Consider the following 16,559-nt stretch of genomic DNA (forward strand, 5'->3'; position numbering starts at 1 on the left):
ACTAGATCAATTACTTTTATTATTATTATTATTGTTATTAGTGGCTTTAGTACAACATAAAATTCTCAGCACAAAGTAATACAACAAGATTCCTCTTCTTATTTCTTGATTAATCCTGACGATAAATATTGAGTGAGCTAGCAGTTTAGTAATCAACATCTGATTAATGTATATTGTTTTCGACATATATTGCCAGCAACCACGATGTCTCTGATTGTGCTCTTTCTGAACTTGTACAGCGAAATATCGTAAATTTTTCACAAACGCATCTTAATAAGTTTTGTGACTAATAGGCATAATGATATGTTAAAACAAATAAGGAAAGCAGATAACTTGTTGAAATATCTAGATGGCAGGAACAGATAGTCCAGATTTTCAAGCAGGCCACCTTCATGTATAAAATGATATTTTGTAATATGTTCTGGTCGCACTATCTGTGGGTAAAAGTTGATAAGTGGTTAATCAATATTCTTAAAAACTTCAGCTAAATATTTTAGTAAATTTCAATGATAGAAATGCGCAAGAAGTGAAAACGGGCGCTAATAATTTCACGTTTATTTGCTTCACAAAAAATAAAAATAAACGATCTTGTACGAAGTTATGTAGCACAATGAATTGAGCATTTGTTAGATAGAATTTATTGCTATTAAAAGCAAGTGTAACAGAAATGGGATCATTTAAAATCATTTCATCATCCTGCAAATGTAAATGTCCTACTTTAATTATCATTACCTATTATAATATGCTTGTCTGGATTAGTACTATATAATGTTTGATGATCTATGATGGTCTCTCATAGAAATAATACCAAAATGTCATAGTTTTGTTTCTATATTTTGATGAACATCATTTGAAGGAATAACAATAAAAACATTTCCCTCTTTAGAATTCTTAATAAAATATTTAAATACATATTTTTGTGAAAACTTTAGGATTTTACACAAGGTTTATTACGAATGGGTGATGAAACAGTCAATTGTCCTCCAGTGACCATACGTTTATTAGTTCCAGTAGCTCAATGTGGTTCAATAATTGGTAAAGGAGGATCCAAGATTAAAGATGTTCGTGAGGTAAGATAGTGAATCGCATTTTGTGATATATTGTCTATTTCTTGATATTCTCATCTCATTTGATTAGGTTTTAGTGAGTTCCATTTTGTGGATCAATAGTGATAATAGTTATTACTTTGTATTGCGATTTTTATTATTTTTCTTTGTGTTTGGACATCGTGGATCGTTTGGATAGCCAAGACGCTGTGTATGACTCAAAATCAAACACGTAAAGATATAATCGACAAATGAGATACATTATTATAACAAGTATAACACTTACTTACGCCTGTTGCTCTTGATGGAGCATAGGCCGCCGACCAGCATTCTCCAACCAACTCTGTCCTGGGCCTTCTTTTCTAGTTCCATCCAATTCTTGTTCATTTCTCTCATGTCTATTTCCATTTCCCGGTGTAATGTGTTCTTTGGTCTTCCTCTTCTCCTTTCGCCTCGAGGATTCCATGTGAGGGCTTGTCTTGTGATGCAGTTGGGTGCTTTCCTCAATATGTGTCCTATCCACTCCCAGCTCTTCTTCCTGATTTCTTCCTCCACTGGGGTCTGGTTTGTTCTGTCCGTGGTAGGTTGTTACTAATAGTGTCCGGCCAATGGATCTGAAGTATTTTGCGTAGACAGCTGTTAATAAACAGTTGTATCTTCTGGATGATGGCTTTCTTAGTTCTCCGGGTTTCCACCCCATACAGTAGAACTATCTTGATATTTGTATTGAAAATCTATTCTTCTTCAGACAATAAAATGACATGCATCATTGACGATATATCACAATGCCAAAATTTCTTATACCTTATGAGACCATTGAGAACTGAAATTTATAATTTACACTCTTTCACCTGTCATTTGGGTCTAAATATCGAAATTTGCACTGATAACTAAAATTTATCTATTTGTGAAGTCATATAAAATAATAGTCAGTCTTATCTCTTGGTTTTCAATACTCTTCTGGTTAGAAATCAGTTCATATTCTGTCCTTATTTGACAGTGTCGTTATGTTAACTGAACTGAACCTAAAGACAAATCGATATTTGCTTAATAACAAAACAATCAGATGTTTTTGAAATGCATGTAACATGGAGTATTGTTGAATGAGCGAGTTAAATAAAATGTTAGTATTGTTTATAAGTATTATGAAGAGATAAAAAACGGCGTGAATTCATTTTATTTCATTTCCGTTCCATCACCTGCTTACAACTACGATACTTAAAAGTCCTAATTACAAAATAGAGTTAAATTACTTACATCGAGCAGTTTAGTTTAATGTTGCTTTGAAGACACACTAGTAAGTACAGAAAAGGGTACAAATAAATCTAATAGATTGAGATAAATAAATACCTTATGTAAAATAATATTCTACAACACTGATAGTAACAAAGTCCAAAGAGCTGGAAACAATTCATTACGTACAGAGTAAACGCCGATAATAAGTTAGAATAAAATGAGTTAAGCTCAGTTAATCAAAATAAGATTACTGAACTAGAAGGCAGTCTAAATAAAAAGACTTAACCATGTAACTGATTGAAGGAAAGAGTTGAACTAAATTTTATGATGTAATGAAGGAATATTTGTCATCAAGGCAAAGACAGACTAACAATCACCTTCTTTCAAACACATAAATCAGTTTTCTGACACCTGATAGAACAGGCTCCAATAAACTTCAGAAGATTGAAGCTTGACTGTTTATTAATTATCTTGAAAGATTATAAGGTATCAACCTGATGTCCTGTATCCAAGATATGTTTAGTAACTGCTCTAATTAAGTAGTTCTCTTATTTACTTGAAAACGTTTTGTAACATGTACAAAAAATCTACAAAATGCCTCCTTTCCTGTTTGACCAATGTAGCTATTTTTGGCAGTTACATCCAAATTTATAGATGCAATAACATGTATGGCGTGTTTTCGACCCACAATTGAGATATTGAACACGGTTTTTTAGTATTATAGCTCTTACATAAAAATTAGTATGATACAACCACCTATGCTTTAATTGGTTTAACCAGATTGGTTATTATTCGTTTAATTATAGAGGACCTTGGTTGTGAGTATTTATATGTGATAAAAACCTAAAAAAACATTAGTTTTATTGGAATCAAATCAGTATCCAATTTTTACTTCATCTAATCTTGTGGTTGAACTTTTTGTTGACTGTGCAAATATTTATGTTCATAACTGATGTTTGAATACATGTAGAGAAAAAAATCGTTTAGTTTGTTAACATGCTTAGAAACTATTAGATAACATGTTGAATATCATGTGTTCACCTATAATTATCAAATCTTGTTTCATGTTCAAATATATATGCATTGTACATTGTAAACCTCATTTTCAGTCAATATTGACATTAGTCAGTAAGATAACTCTATTTGAAAGATATTTTGTCTAATTATTCACAAGAAACATACAATATTTGTGACAAGATTTTCTTCAATGAAAAATACATAATTTTCAACTATATTTACAGTTGACTTGATTTATTACTACAGTATCCTATTAATTGATAAAATGTTGTACTGTGTCATAGAAACAAATAACAAACTCAGGAAATAGTATACGATAAATTTAGGTCACATAGATTATCATCTCATTTAGTTAACATGTAATATTAATCATAATTATTCAACTATTCAATGAACAACCATAGTAAAGTAATCTCAAGTATACGAATTAAACTACATTCAACTATTTCACTAAACATACAAATAGGAAATCTTTCAACTTAATGCTTGGTTCAATGAATCTTTTCTTCTTTTTTTTTTTAAAACAAAAATTTAACATTTTCAGGAATACTCTATTCGCACTTCCTGTTCCTAATTATCATTATTGCTATTAGCTGATTTGCATGATGTTCCGTTTCATTTAATTGGTAATAGAGATGTGAATGATTTACATAGTATGAATGTATTTTCATTATAGAATAAAATTATGTAAATTATCAAATGTTATTTATTTATGAAAAACGATTTAAAATGAACAGAGGCAACTTTTAAAATGAAATAGTCTTACAGGGAAAATGTATTTTGTTGAAAGAACAAAACAAACAACAACAAATTATAGGTTGTTAAACCAAGAATATACTACTTTTTTATTACTGAAATTATTGAAAGCATATGTCAATAAGTCATAAAATTGAAAATCTTATATGTCAGTTGTTGTTGTTGTTGTTAACTTATACTTAAAATCTGAAGTGATTTAATCTTAAATTCTCTTTGCATTGTTTGCTTGTATCGCCTTATTGTTGTTTACGACTGCAATTGATCAAATTCCTATTGGCACATGTGCATTGGGTGACGGTTTTCTCGATAATGACTTAAGTCACAAGCTTTTTAAGCAAAGATGGACGATGATCATCAGTGAAATCCAGGAAGCCTGTTTCGTCCTATTTGGGACCCATCAGCTGGATGTACCAACATCAACTATTGGACGTAGGTACATCCAGCTGACTAGTCTCAAGTAGAACGAAGTAGGCGTCCTGGATTCCACTGCTAGCCACTATCTATCTTTGTTTATAATGCTTGTGACTTAAGGCAATATCGAGGTTATCCGAATAGAATGCACATATGACAATACGAGACTGATCAATTGCAGTCCTAACCATCAATGTAAAGATTCAAACAAACAATACAGAAATGAATTGACGCTGTTTCATGTTTTCATTAATCATTTAGTTAACTGGTGCATCAATTCAAGTTGCTAGTGAAGCTTTGCCGACATCCACAGAAAGAACAGTTACAATATCAGGTACAGCGGATGCAATTTCCAAATGTATTCGATTATTGTGTGATATATTTTTAGAGGTATGTGATTGTTTTAAATCCACTTCGTTCGTTCACTTTTACATTGACTAAAATATTTTTCTCTAACCAATTTGAAGTTTCCTGTTTAACATTATGGTGAAGTTAGAAATTAAGATATCGATTTCTAAAGAAATAATTAATACGTAATGGACTTTGGGTAATGATCCAAGATACAATTTATAATTTCATAGTGGAAAGTTATAAGATCTTATTGAACTATTATTTAGTTTCTTTATCAGAATGAGGTTTGTGTAGACTGTAGTAATTTTAATAGTTGAATTAGTGAAAGTTATCTACCTCAGACAATGGATGAATGGTTACTCATACATTCATGGATAGATGGAAGTTAGACATTAAAACCGTTGGATGCCGACCAGCTCAGTGATCTAGAGGTTAGGCGTTTGCGCGTGAGACTGAAGGTCCTGAGTCCAGATCACGCGTACAGGATCGTGGATGCGCACTGCTTAGGGGTCCCATACTATGATGAGATGGCCGTCCAGTGATTCCAGGTTTTCTATGGTGATACTATGATAAAGAGGAAAGATATCTGTAGGTATCATGTTAATTTAAATTACTGACTTAAGAGACGAAGTAGCTTAGCTTAGTTTTGTATTCCTTTAATCACAGAAGCATTAATTGTTTCTCGTAACCTCTTAGTTCAATATGAAAATAAAAGACAGTAAATGTTGTTTAGTTTTAGCTACTGTAAAAGGTGTCAAGATATAGTCTGTAGTATTTTTTTTAAAAAGTTACAATAAGATTTGTTATATCAAAACGTCTTGATGTGGAATAGAAACACAGTTTGAATACTCGATTAAGAATATAAGATTTTTCAATATAATAACTTTTCAGTCTGTCGTTTGTTTCACAGCAGTTTTCTACATCATTTATTAAGAACAAAATATTACTAACAATTGTTATCGCTTTCAATTCACAGTGCCCAAATAAAGGTCCGGTCATTCTTTATCGACCAAAACCCGTGATTGGTAATCCAGGATTAATATGTCCTGCCACTACATTTTCATCTGGTTTACTGCATTCAAACGTGTCTGGACTTCCACTTTCAGTGTGCGAGGTTAGTTAACATGGAATTCGTTTTGTAAATGAATATTCAAAGTAAATTAACGCCTTTGCTCATCATGTTTATTTGAAGTATTTAGAACAATATATCATTTCATTTGAATATGATTAGTTATTGTTAACGTTTGTAGCTTCATAAGTGAGGCCACCAAATTACTCATCATCATCAACTTCTAAAGTTGATTTTTGTTTTTATAAGTGTAAATGGCATCAAAATATTCAAAAATCAGGAGAAGAATTATCATTAAAGCAGCCTTAAATAACCTATTCCACATAATGATCCCGATTAAACCAGAAGAACGTCTAGCTTTCCTACATTATCTTTTCAGTATACATTCTAACTTCAAGTCAAAAATATATAGTTATTAATTTGGTATAATAAAATCTTTATAAAGTATATATGTCATGACAGGCATACATTAGTTAAATAAGACCTAGAGTAACTGTGTATTAGGTCGAGTGAGTATGTTCAACTCTCGAAAAAGGGTGTCAGAGAAAGATCCATTGAAAATATATATATATATATATATATATATATATATATATATTGTGATCGGTCATGAGCTAAGTCGCTGAGGGTTTTAATTCTAAAACAACAATCATCTGATGTAAAGTATTCAGTTTCAGAAGCCTTGAAAGTATGGTGTTGTTAATTTATAACTTAGATGGTTCATTTTATGATGACTTCATTTAAACCAATATCCAGTTAGTAATTTTATTTTAGCTCTGAATTAATGTTTTGAGAAACGGTGGTAAAATTATACGTTTCTTACACTGGTAAACCTTTTACTAAGAAAACAGAAATGAAAAACAGAACGAAAATGTAATACATGGACTGTGAAATCTGTTACGGTTTATTCTTTATATATATATATATGTCTTTACCTTGTACATATTATAAGAACTTTCATCATCATCATCATTATTTGGCTTCCTTTCTTTTTTCTTCACACTGCGAAAACTTTAAGAAAACTATACAGAAATCATCATTAGACTAAAAATTATAAAATAATGAAATGAGAGAGTACAAAAATTTAGTCTTAAAAGACAACACTTGATCGGATCATTAAATTTAATTATAAAACATGGTTTCATATTCATAAATAATCATTTTATATTTTGAAACAATAGAATACAAAACTCTGAAGAAGAATAATTATAAACAGCCTGAAAGTTCAGAAGCTTTCAATATATCCATAAAAATATCGTAAGCTTGTAGTGAACAAGATCACGGTGGAGACAATCTAATGAACTTACTACGAAATTATAGACTATCTTAATAAAATCTGAATACCATAAAGTCAATCGTCAATTTGCAAAATATTAATGCATCATATCAAACTGGACTGTTTCCGTTGCAAACACTAATCCATTGTCTCCCATTCCATTGTACATGCGTTTTCTTAAAAAGTCCATTGTGCTCTCGCTCTTCTTTTCTTGATCTTCACCTCATCTTCTGCTGCCAGATATTACGTTTTAACTCGCGACATATACTACTTATATCAATATAAGTAGCACACACCGCAAGCTAACCCTAGACATCATTTACTACTGTATTCAATTGATCAATGATATTTCTCTCGATATTATTTAACCAAATAAAGAAGGAAACATCAATCAGGAGCTGAATATTATACTTTTTTATTTTGCGTCTTTCTTTTTCTTCTTCAATTGTTCAGTATTGTATTCAATAAAAGAAATTTAACATGCGACTAAATATAAATCATACTACATTTGACTGGAATATTCTAATCGTTAAGTGTACTAAAAAGAAAAATGGTGCACTTTACACTTGAATGTAAACTAATTTATAAAAAGAGAAAGAAAAAGAATTGAAGTTTGTTATACTTTTTATTCACATTACATTGTTTGACTATTCTTAAGAATGAATATGATAGAAGAAGATATAAAGCCTACACATTATTTTAGATATAGTTTTCTTCGAAGTTTAACAGAGATTGTTTAAATCTCTTCGTTAAATTCAACAACATACATTCTTTCTTAGAACAAATCGTTTATCTTGTAAATATGAAATATAATAGGATAATCTTAAATATATTTTGCATTTGACTATGGTCATAATGAAAAGTTAGGTATTCAGTGTTGTATATATATATATATGTAATGTCCTAACCTAATATGTTCTATGAATCAATGTTTAGACTTTTAAATGTTGTATAAGAGTATATGAATGAAGAACAGCTTAAAACTCTGTTTCTTAGGTGAATTCCAAAAATACATTTTATATATTTAATGTTTAAGAAGTTGAGATTTGTTGTAAATCATTTATGTAGTTAGCTAAATTCTATTGTCAACATTTCTTTATAACATTATCAAAGGTATCTAAAATCTGGCTTCATAAGATCTTTAATGTTTATTCAATTTAAAAAGATACTTTTGTTTTATATGATGTTTGTTTGAATTATGAACTTGCTTCTAGAGTGAAGTGAGTTTTGAAATGAGTTAAGAAAAATAAACATTGATGTAATTTGACTACTGTATTTCGATGCCCTTTACATTCAGTGATAAGGAAGATTTCTGAATCTACCACTTTATCTTAATTAATGATTGGGTCACTAAAGTTTTATTTATATTTTATAGACCTTTCTTTCAATTTCTTGATAAAATTGAGATTGAAAGTGACTAAAAATTACATTCATTTGCATTTCATTATTCATTATTTTACTGAAACAAGAATTCACATGAATCAGGATATACTACACCAATGTTAACATCAGCCTCGTTATTATCAAACGAAGTGAACTCTGTTAGTCCAACTACTTTAAATAGAACTTATACAAATCAGTTTGGGATACCATCTGGTATTTTACCTGGAGGAACTGGAGTATCTGGTTCATGTAATGTTGGATGTGGTGTTAATAATACATCTATTGTACCTAATCTACCTACAGCAAATACTATTCAATCTCCTCTAACAGTAATTGGTTCTGGTCGACCAGTTAGTCAAATGTCAGATCTCATTTCAGGTAAGGAAATAAATTCATTTATTCTGTTATAATAATTATCATCAAATTTAAAAATCAATAAAACTAACAGAACTGTCAATGAAAGATATAAATAACAGCCTATTATATTTAGGTATTAAAAATATAATTCAAAACCAATGAAAGAGATAATTTGTTAATAATAAAATAAAGCTTTCAATGATATGAATCTATTTCAAGTTTTGATTTATTTACCTCCAGAGTTCCGGAAAACTATGAAGTGATGGCCATGTACGTTTTAGTCTGTTCACTTAATTATGACTAGGGTTTATTTATATATACTAATCAACACACGGTGGATTCGGTCTTTCGATAATGATCATTATTTTCTTGCATAATATATAAGTAAATGTAATTTTCACGTATTTCATTTTTGTAAAATTATTTTTTTTACAAAATCACCGAGAATTATTTGACTTATATGCTAGTCTGAGATTATACATCATGAAATTGACATTAGAATTCATTATTACCAATTATTTGTAATAGCATTCAAATTACTGACTATTCCAAAATTGTTATGTCTTTATGATCTGTTAACTATCACGTGATATGATCACCATTTAGAACACTAACTTATTGATCAGAAGAATGACTCGTAAACCAGTATGAGCAGTCCAGAGTCAACTCTGAGTTCTTATTGGTACACCAAGATAGTAGCTTCTGGCCTAACTTAACCGATTTAGTTCAGAACACTAATATCAGCCTCCGCTAAATGAATCATGTATTTCAGACATGCTGGGCTTATATACAAACAAACCAGATCACACTATACCATAAAATAGAAAAATAATAATTATACAGTATATATATATATATATATATATATATATATATATATATAATATTAATCCATAAATAGATCCCAGCGGTTACTATTCACTTATTCTTCGTCCCGATATAACAAAGATAATATTTTTTACAAAGCAAAACAAAAAACAACAATCAAATAATCTTGAACATCTGTTCAGTTCTACTTTTAATCAAAATAATTTTATCACTATTGATAATCATGTCTAATAGAAATATACAAGTATTACTTTTAAATAATGCGATATATCATTTTGTTAAATGACTGTTCACTTCATTATTTGTTATCAATGTGTTATAACTTGTCGTTTGAATGCTTATTGTGTTGGCTCTTTTAATGCTACTTTTTGTATCTGGTCGTCGCTGATTATTATGTCGGAAACGCTTATCACTTTTACTCGGAACGAGGGACCTCTGCAATTCCCACGATGCGAAAGTAAGAACACAGAGATTGGTATAAGGGATGATTTATTAACCCCAAAACACGACGACAACCCTAGTAGAAAATACACTCATTTGTATATTGACTGTACACCCCTTTTGATTAATAATTAGAATGAAATCACATATATAACAAATCACATACTGAGCATAGTTCATGTCAATGGAATACAAGAATATCGTATATTATACAGAATAAAATATCATACGAGAAAAGGAAACAAATACTACATTGAGTAATCACTACATCGAATCAAAACAGAAGTAATCTTGAACAAAACTCATAATGAGTAAATCAATCGAAAATTGACTCTTCTTTCCATCATATCACAATGTAGATAGTTTGGCAATTTTATTTTTAAAAAATTAAGTTTACTAGTATATGATCACATTAATTAAATTTTTGTAATAAATGTTAACTTATATAAATGAACATTTATCACTGATTACTTTTACTGATCAATTTCAAATAGAAATCTGTAACTAGCTTCCAGATAGATTTCTCATAGTTCTTGTGAGAAGCTGTAACCAATAGAGTGTATTCCGTGTCGAGTGTGAAACAATTATCCATCTCACACAATGAATAAATGGTTGTATAAGATTATAGATCAGTTAACGTTAAACAATAACACCGTTGGATGCCAACCAATTCAATGGTCTACATGTTAAGTCTTCTGAGTTGATGTGCGAAATCATGGATGCACATTGATGAGGTATCACATACTAGAACAAACCAGTCGCCCAATACTTCCACATTTCTAATTCATGAATTTAACCATTAAAACTTTGTTTCGTTTCATTTATTATCGACGTATTATTTAAAATAATTACTGAATAATCACTATTTCTTACTGTTATTATAATCATCATTATTCTTATCCCTAACAAGACGTCTATGTGTTTTTGTTTGTAAAAAGTAAACTATCATATTGTATAGAAAAATTTCAGCATAAACTTTACACATTCATATAGAAGTGTCTTTATTTTAGTTCACTGTTTTATAAAGAAAAGTATAAAAGTATATTCTTTAGAAAAAATAACTGACAATAGTTTGTAACATAATTCTTACCTATACATATTCATATGTATAAAGATATATGTGTATGTGTACACTTAACTTTAATATATTTTTGTTTAAATGTTATTTAATTTAAAATATTTATTTTAGTTTAAACAAAATATTCAAGTGTAAATGACAAACGTTTAAATGTTCTTTACCATGTTCAAATGTCAAACTACATGATGAAAGAAAAACATATGTATATATAGATATATAACAGAAATAGGTGGAAAATAACGAAACCAGTTTATAACCTTTTTTAAGTAGAAAGCATAAAAAAAGAAAGAAAGAAATATTATATATATATACATCATATAGGTTTACCATTCAAAATATGAGTAATCAGTTATTTTTTTGAAAAAATATACAGGATGTTATTAGTCAGAAATATATTTTTCTGATAGTAACTAATATCGGTCAATTTCTTTTCTTTTGTTTTTTTATTTTTTTTATTTATTTCTTTAAGAAGCATGAGTTTGAAACCATCATCAGACTTTATCTTGTTTTGTTTTTGTTGTGTAGTTTTTTTTTGGTTTAACTAGAAATCAGTATTAAAAAAATACATATTATGTTATATTACTTAATTGTCATATCAATAAATATTTTAACCAGCTTTTGTAAGATTTTTCTACCCATTTTGTTAATAACCAATAGGATCAAACTGAATTCATTCACTATTATAGATCAAATGGATATACTATTGCTTTTTTTGTTGTTTGTTATTTAGTTAACTATTCATAAACATAGTTTAATTACAGCTCAATGTTTTTTCGAATCAATTATGACTGCTTATCAGTTAGACAAGTTGTACATAGAATGCCCACTGGTGACGGTCTCCAAAAAGTATTTGCTGGAGTTCTAGTTAGAAGCAGTGACCAGTGAAGCTCGACTGGATCTGTTGTGAGATAGTAACACACTGAAGTGAAGGGTGGGCGGTGGCGCAATTTTGTGAACTAGTTGAAGTTAGATATTAACACCGTTGGATGCCGACCAGCTCAATGGTCTAGTGGTTAAGCGTTCGCATGCACGACTGATAGGTCCAGGGTTCGAATCTCGCGAGGCGGGATCGTGGATGCGCACTACTGAGGAGTCTCATAATAGAATGAAACGGCCGTCCAGTACTTCCAAGATTTCCATGGTGGTCTAGCTTCAATTGATTCATGAATTCAACCATTAAGTTACCACAATATCCAAACCCCTCTCAAATTATAATAGAATTAGTTGTTGAATGTGTTCAACTGGCAATCATTTAAATAGCGAATAAATAACTGAGCTGATTAAATTTATGAGAAACATTCTAGTTGATACTTTTTTGTACGTCACTTCATGAAACAGTTATGTTTACTTCATTACTTCATTAAATATAATAAAACAAATAAATAATTTCATAAACCCAATATTCCTTATTGTCAATGACAATCCTTGTAACATTACAGTCGGTTTGAGAAATTCTAATGCTATTAAGTTACATAAAATTGACTCATTATAAATAAGTTCTAATCACGATCTCCCCGAATTTGGTGAATACTCTTCAAAATCAATTATTTCTAAACTTCTAAATATATTTAGTTCATTTTTGTATTAGTTGTTGTAAATAGGAAGAAACATGCATTCTGGATTTCATTGCTACCCACTATCTATCCAGAATGGAACTCATAAATGTCGATTATTTCACTAATTGAATGAATGACATTATCTATAATAATTTACAAATTGTATTCGAAGATATAAAAAGATCCTAAACAATGGATATCACTTAAACTAGTCTCTTTGTTAATAATGTTATGAGAACACTATTAATAGGAAATACCGCTACTGATTTTTCCTTTCTGTGCTTGTGTTTGTTACGACGTTATCTAGAGAACGTCGTTCTTAAACAAAAATGATGCATAATAATGATGTACTATATAGTGTTTCGAAATATACTATTCATCAAGAATTTTTAAGCACTTAACCAGAATTCGAAAATATTCTGCATTATTATTCACCATGATTTTGACTTCATTATTATAACTACTGCAAAATCTAATCGTTTTATAATTACATAATATCTATTCATGTTTAAGGTGAGACTATAATTTATATGCGATCGTTCAGAGACGTCAAAGTACCCTTATGAAAATTTACCCACCTATGAGAGTTTTTTTAAAAAATCAAAAATTAATGTTAAAAAAGAATTAAACTTTAAATTTTCATTACGAATCAACATCAACTATAATTACAAAATGTTATCTAGTCATATGAATAAACAAATTTTACGCGAAAATTCAAAATTCTCTATCTTAAATCTGATTGGCTCATTCATTAAATTATATTGTTACCATGTATAAAATTGAAAAAAAAATGAATAAAGAAAATATTTAAGATTAATTTGCCAGGTATTTTGATTAAAAATTTTTTTATTTATATCCTATCAAAAGTATATATATACCTAAAATACATATTCCATCTATTCTAATTCTAAAAGTAGTATCTCTATACAATCATATCTGTCTGCTTATATTCCTGTTCATTGATGTATAATACATGAATAATGTGCCTTATTTGTGTGTTTTTTCTTTCTTACTTGCATTTGTTTCTCTTTATTTTTGCTACAATTTTGTTTTATATCTTAATTTTAACATAAAACTAAATAATCAAACTAAGTAAAGTAGACACTTCGTATGATTATCCATTCACCTGTTATTTACACATTTTATTTATCTAGATATTTGAACAATTGAAATTCTTCGACTTTTTCGTCTGTTGTCTATTATGAATTCTATTGGTAATGCATTGAGATCTAATAGAAATAGAAGTTATATTTTTCTTTTAAAAAATCATGATTAATTCCTAAGTTATTATTAGTTTTATGTTTCTTAATACTTTGGGATTATTTAGATTCTTTCAAACATGTCAATCATCTTGTCAATAATCCATGTGACTTAATATTCTGGTGTATAAATATATATAGATGTTTAACAAGAACTCCAGAATAATTATTTCCAATTTTGAAATTGATAAACTTTAAGTAATATGATAAAGTGTATAACAAGTCTTTAGCTATAGGACATTGTGAAATACGATACGCTGACTTATAGGACGCATACACGAGTAACAGAAGCCAAGAGTTCCGATTGGTCCCTTTTCTGCTTAGTCCTACCTGTTAAGTCCAGAACGTTAATTTCAGCGTCCGTGATACGAATCATATATTTCAAACATACTGCGTTTACATACAAACAAATTAGACCACATCATACCATAAAATAGGAAATAATAACTGTACAAGATCAAGACAAAAAGAGGTTGTGATTATGAGAAACTGTATCTAATTTATTAAGAATAACTTGAGAATAGTAAATCATATGACAGTAATCAATAGATTAATTAAGAGCTCGTAATAAGAGAAATGTAAATATATATAATTTAGTTACTTGACAGTTATATATTAAGAATGATTTTATCGTATTAGTCCATATATAATTCCCAACGGTTACCATTCATTTATTCCGGTCAGGTTATAACAAAGTTGTATGCATATCTATCACAGTAGATACGAAATTTTTCACATTAAGTAACATATAAATAAAATGCTTATTATTGCCTTAAAGCATTCTGAATTAAATCAAGAAATATAAGTCAATATAAGAATATTCACTCAAACATATTGATAGTATTGTAAATTTCTTCAAATTAGAATGTTTATGCTGCCATACATCAATAAACATCTTATGGAAACAAATTAGTTTAAGTTGGCTTAATGTAGTCTCTTTTTTTAGATGATTTCAAGTATTCTTTGGAAAGAATAATGTTACTAACAGAACTCTTTTCAATAATTCTAGTACAGTTTTGAGAATTATTATACTTCAGATATTTATTGTTTTCAATAGTAGTTAATTAACACTAAAAAACTAAAAGGAGGATATTTATTCATCAATGAGAATTTAAAACATATTGTTCCCTGTAACAAAAGTATAATTAATAATGTTCATTGTCTATACTATTGCATAGAATAATGTTTTATGTCAGATTTCCTCGTAAAAATATTTCATATAATGGTTGACCCAGCATTCAATGCCAAAAAGTTAGTTACTATGGTTTACGTTAAGTGATATTTTAAATTAAATTTACCTAATACTTGGAATTGTACAAGGGTTTCATACAACATTATGTTTTTCATCGTACAATAAATGTTATTCTTCTTTTTTGTTTATAGATCAAGTTCATTTGTTTGCTACATTGAATCAATTAGATTTAGCTAACTTTCAATCATATTTTTCATCGATTTTGGCTCCATTACCAAATACAAATCCAATTGCAACTGGGATGCATTCCATTGGACAACCTTTGAATATGCCAGAAATAGCTCTTACTCCTGGTATACTTGGTTGTTACCCAACTCCAACAGCTGCTGCTTTACCAATTGTTGGTTCACCTAATAACTATATGTTTTCTTCACCTACAGCTCTTCTTAAAATATCGAATAGACTGCCTGAAGATCAATTTACAACATCAACATCTAATAGTCTTAGTGATATAATTGTTAATCAATCTGATATATGCATGAATAATAATAGTAACAATGCATCACCAAATAGTTTATCCATCTGTAATGGTTCATTACCTATTGACTCAAATAATAATTATACATCACTTTCAACTCCACTAGATCCCATAAAATCAATTTGTGGTCTACAGAATACAGCATCTTTACTTGGTCTTCCATCCCTGTCAATCAATACAATTTTAAATCCTCAACAACAAAATTCATTATTTTCTTTGGCTAATACAGAAGAGAGTATTATTGTCCGAGAGATGATTATTTCTAATGATGTAATCGGTTGTATTATTGGACGTGGTGGTACAACAATCAATGAAATTAGAAACGCATCTAAAGCACAAATCAAAATATCCAACTGTGAAGATGGTGCAAAAGAAAGAAAAATAACAGTTTCTGGAAAGTTGGATTCAGTAAATTTAGCTCAATTCCTTATAAACAGCAGGTTAGTGATCGCATCTCTCATTCTTATCTCCTTCTTTTATTCTTCACTTATTATCTGTTTCTTAATCTAAATATTATTTACTCATAGTGAAAATAGAATATTTGAACATAAAAAAGGTTCAAATAATTTTATATCAAGTGATATATTACACTATGATACATGGCTTACCTTTAGATTTACATTAAGCTTTCCAGCTACAAGGCGGTTCCTTCTTGTCGTGTAAGCCCATCATCTGGAATTCTGCATGCGATAGTTATTTGCTGGGCTACTCAGTATAATATATCCACAGTCCTATATATATTCAGTAAAATAGGTGCTGGTAAAC

The 16,559-nt window shown here is 29.3% G+C and overlaps 2 protein-coding genes across 3 annotated transcripts in view; one reads left to right on the plus strand and one right to left on the minus strand.

Moving 5' to 3' along the window:
• Nucleotides 1-16,559, plus strand: part of PCBP4_1 (Poly(rC)-binding protein 4) — a 104,911-nt gene that overhangs the window by 52,359 nt on the left and 35,993 nt on the right. For both annotated transcript variants that reach the window (XM_051213122.1, XM_051213121.1), the window contains exons 6-10: nucleotides 933-1,070; nucleotides 4,728-4,856; nucleotides 5,794-5,931; nucleotides 8,632-8,923; nucleotides 15,448-16,234. In XM_051213122.1, the coding sequence (XP_051069065.1) occupies nucleotides 933-1,070; nucleotides 4,728-4,856; nucleotides 5,794-5,931; nucleotides 8,632-8,923; nucleotides 15,448-16,234 (1,484 nt within the window). The remainder of the gene's footprint in view (nucleotides 1-932; nucleotides 1,071-4,727; nucleotides 4,857-5,793; nucleotides 5,932-8,631; nucleotides 8,924-15,447; nucleotides 16,235-16,559) is intronic.
• Nucleotides 1,071-3,118, minus strand: MS3_00005097 (uncharacterized protein). Its single transcript, XM_051213123.1, has 2 exons — nucleotides 2,304-3,118; nucleotides 1,071-2,071 (listed from the first exon to the last, which is right to left on the minus strand). The coding sequence occupies exon 2, from the start codon at nucleotides 1,744-1,746 to the stop codon at nucleotides 1,333-1,335; it is 414 nt and encodes a 137-aa protein (XP_051069067.1). The 5' UTR covers nucleotides 1,747-2,071; nucleotides 2,304-3,118; the 3' UTR covers nucleotides 1,071-1,332.

This window comes from Schistosoma haematobium, chromosome 3, assembly GCF_000699445.3.
Source record: "Schistosoma haematobium chromosome 3, whole genome shotgun sequence".
Lineage (NCBI taxonomy): Eukaryota > Metazoa > Platyhelminthes > Trematoda > Strigeidida > Schistosomatidae > Schistosoma > Schistosoma haematobium.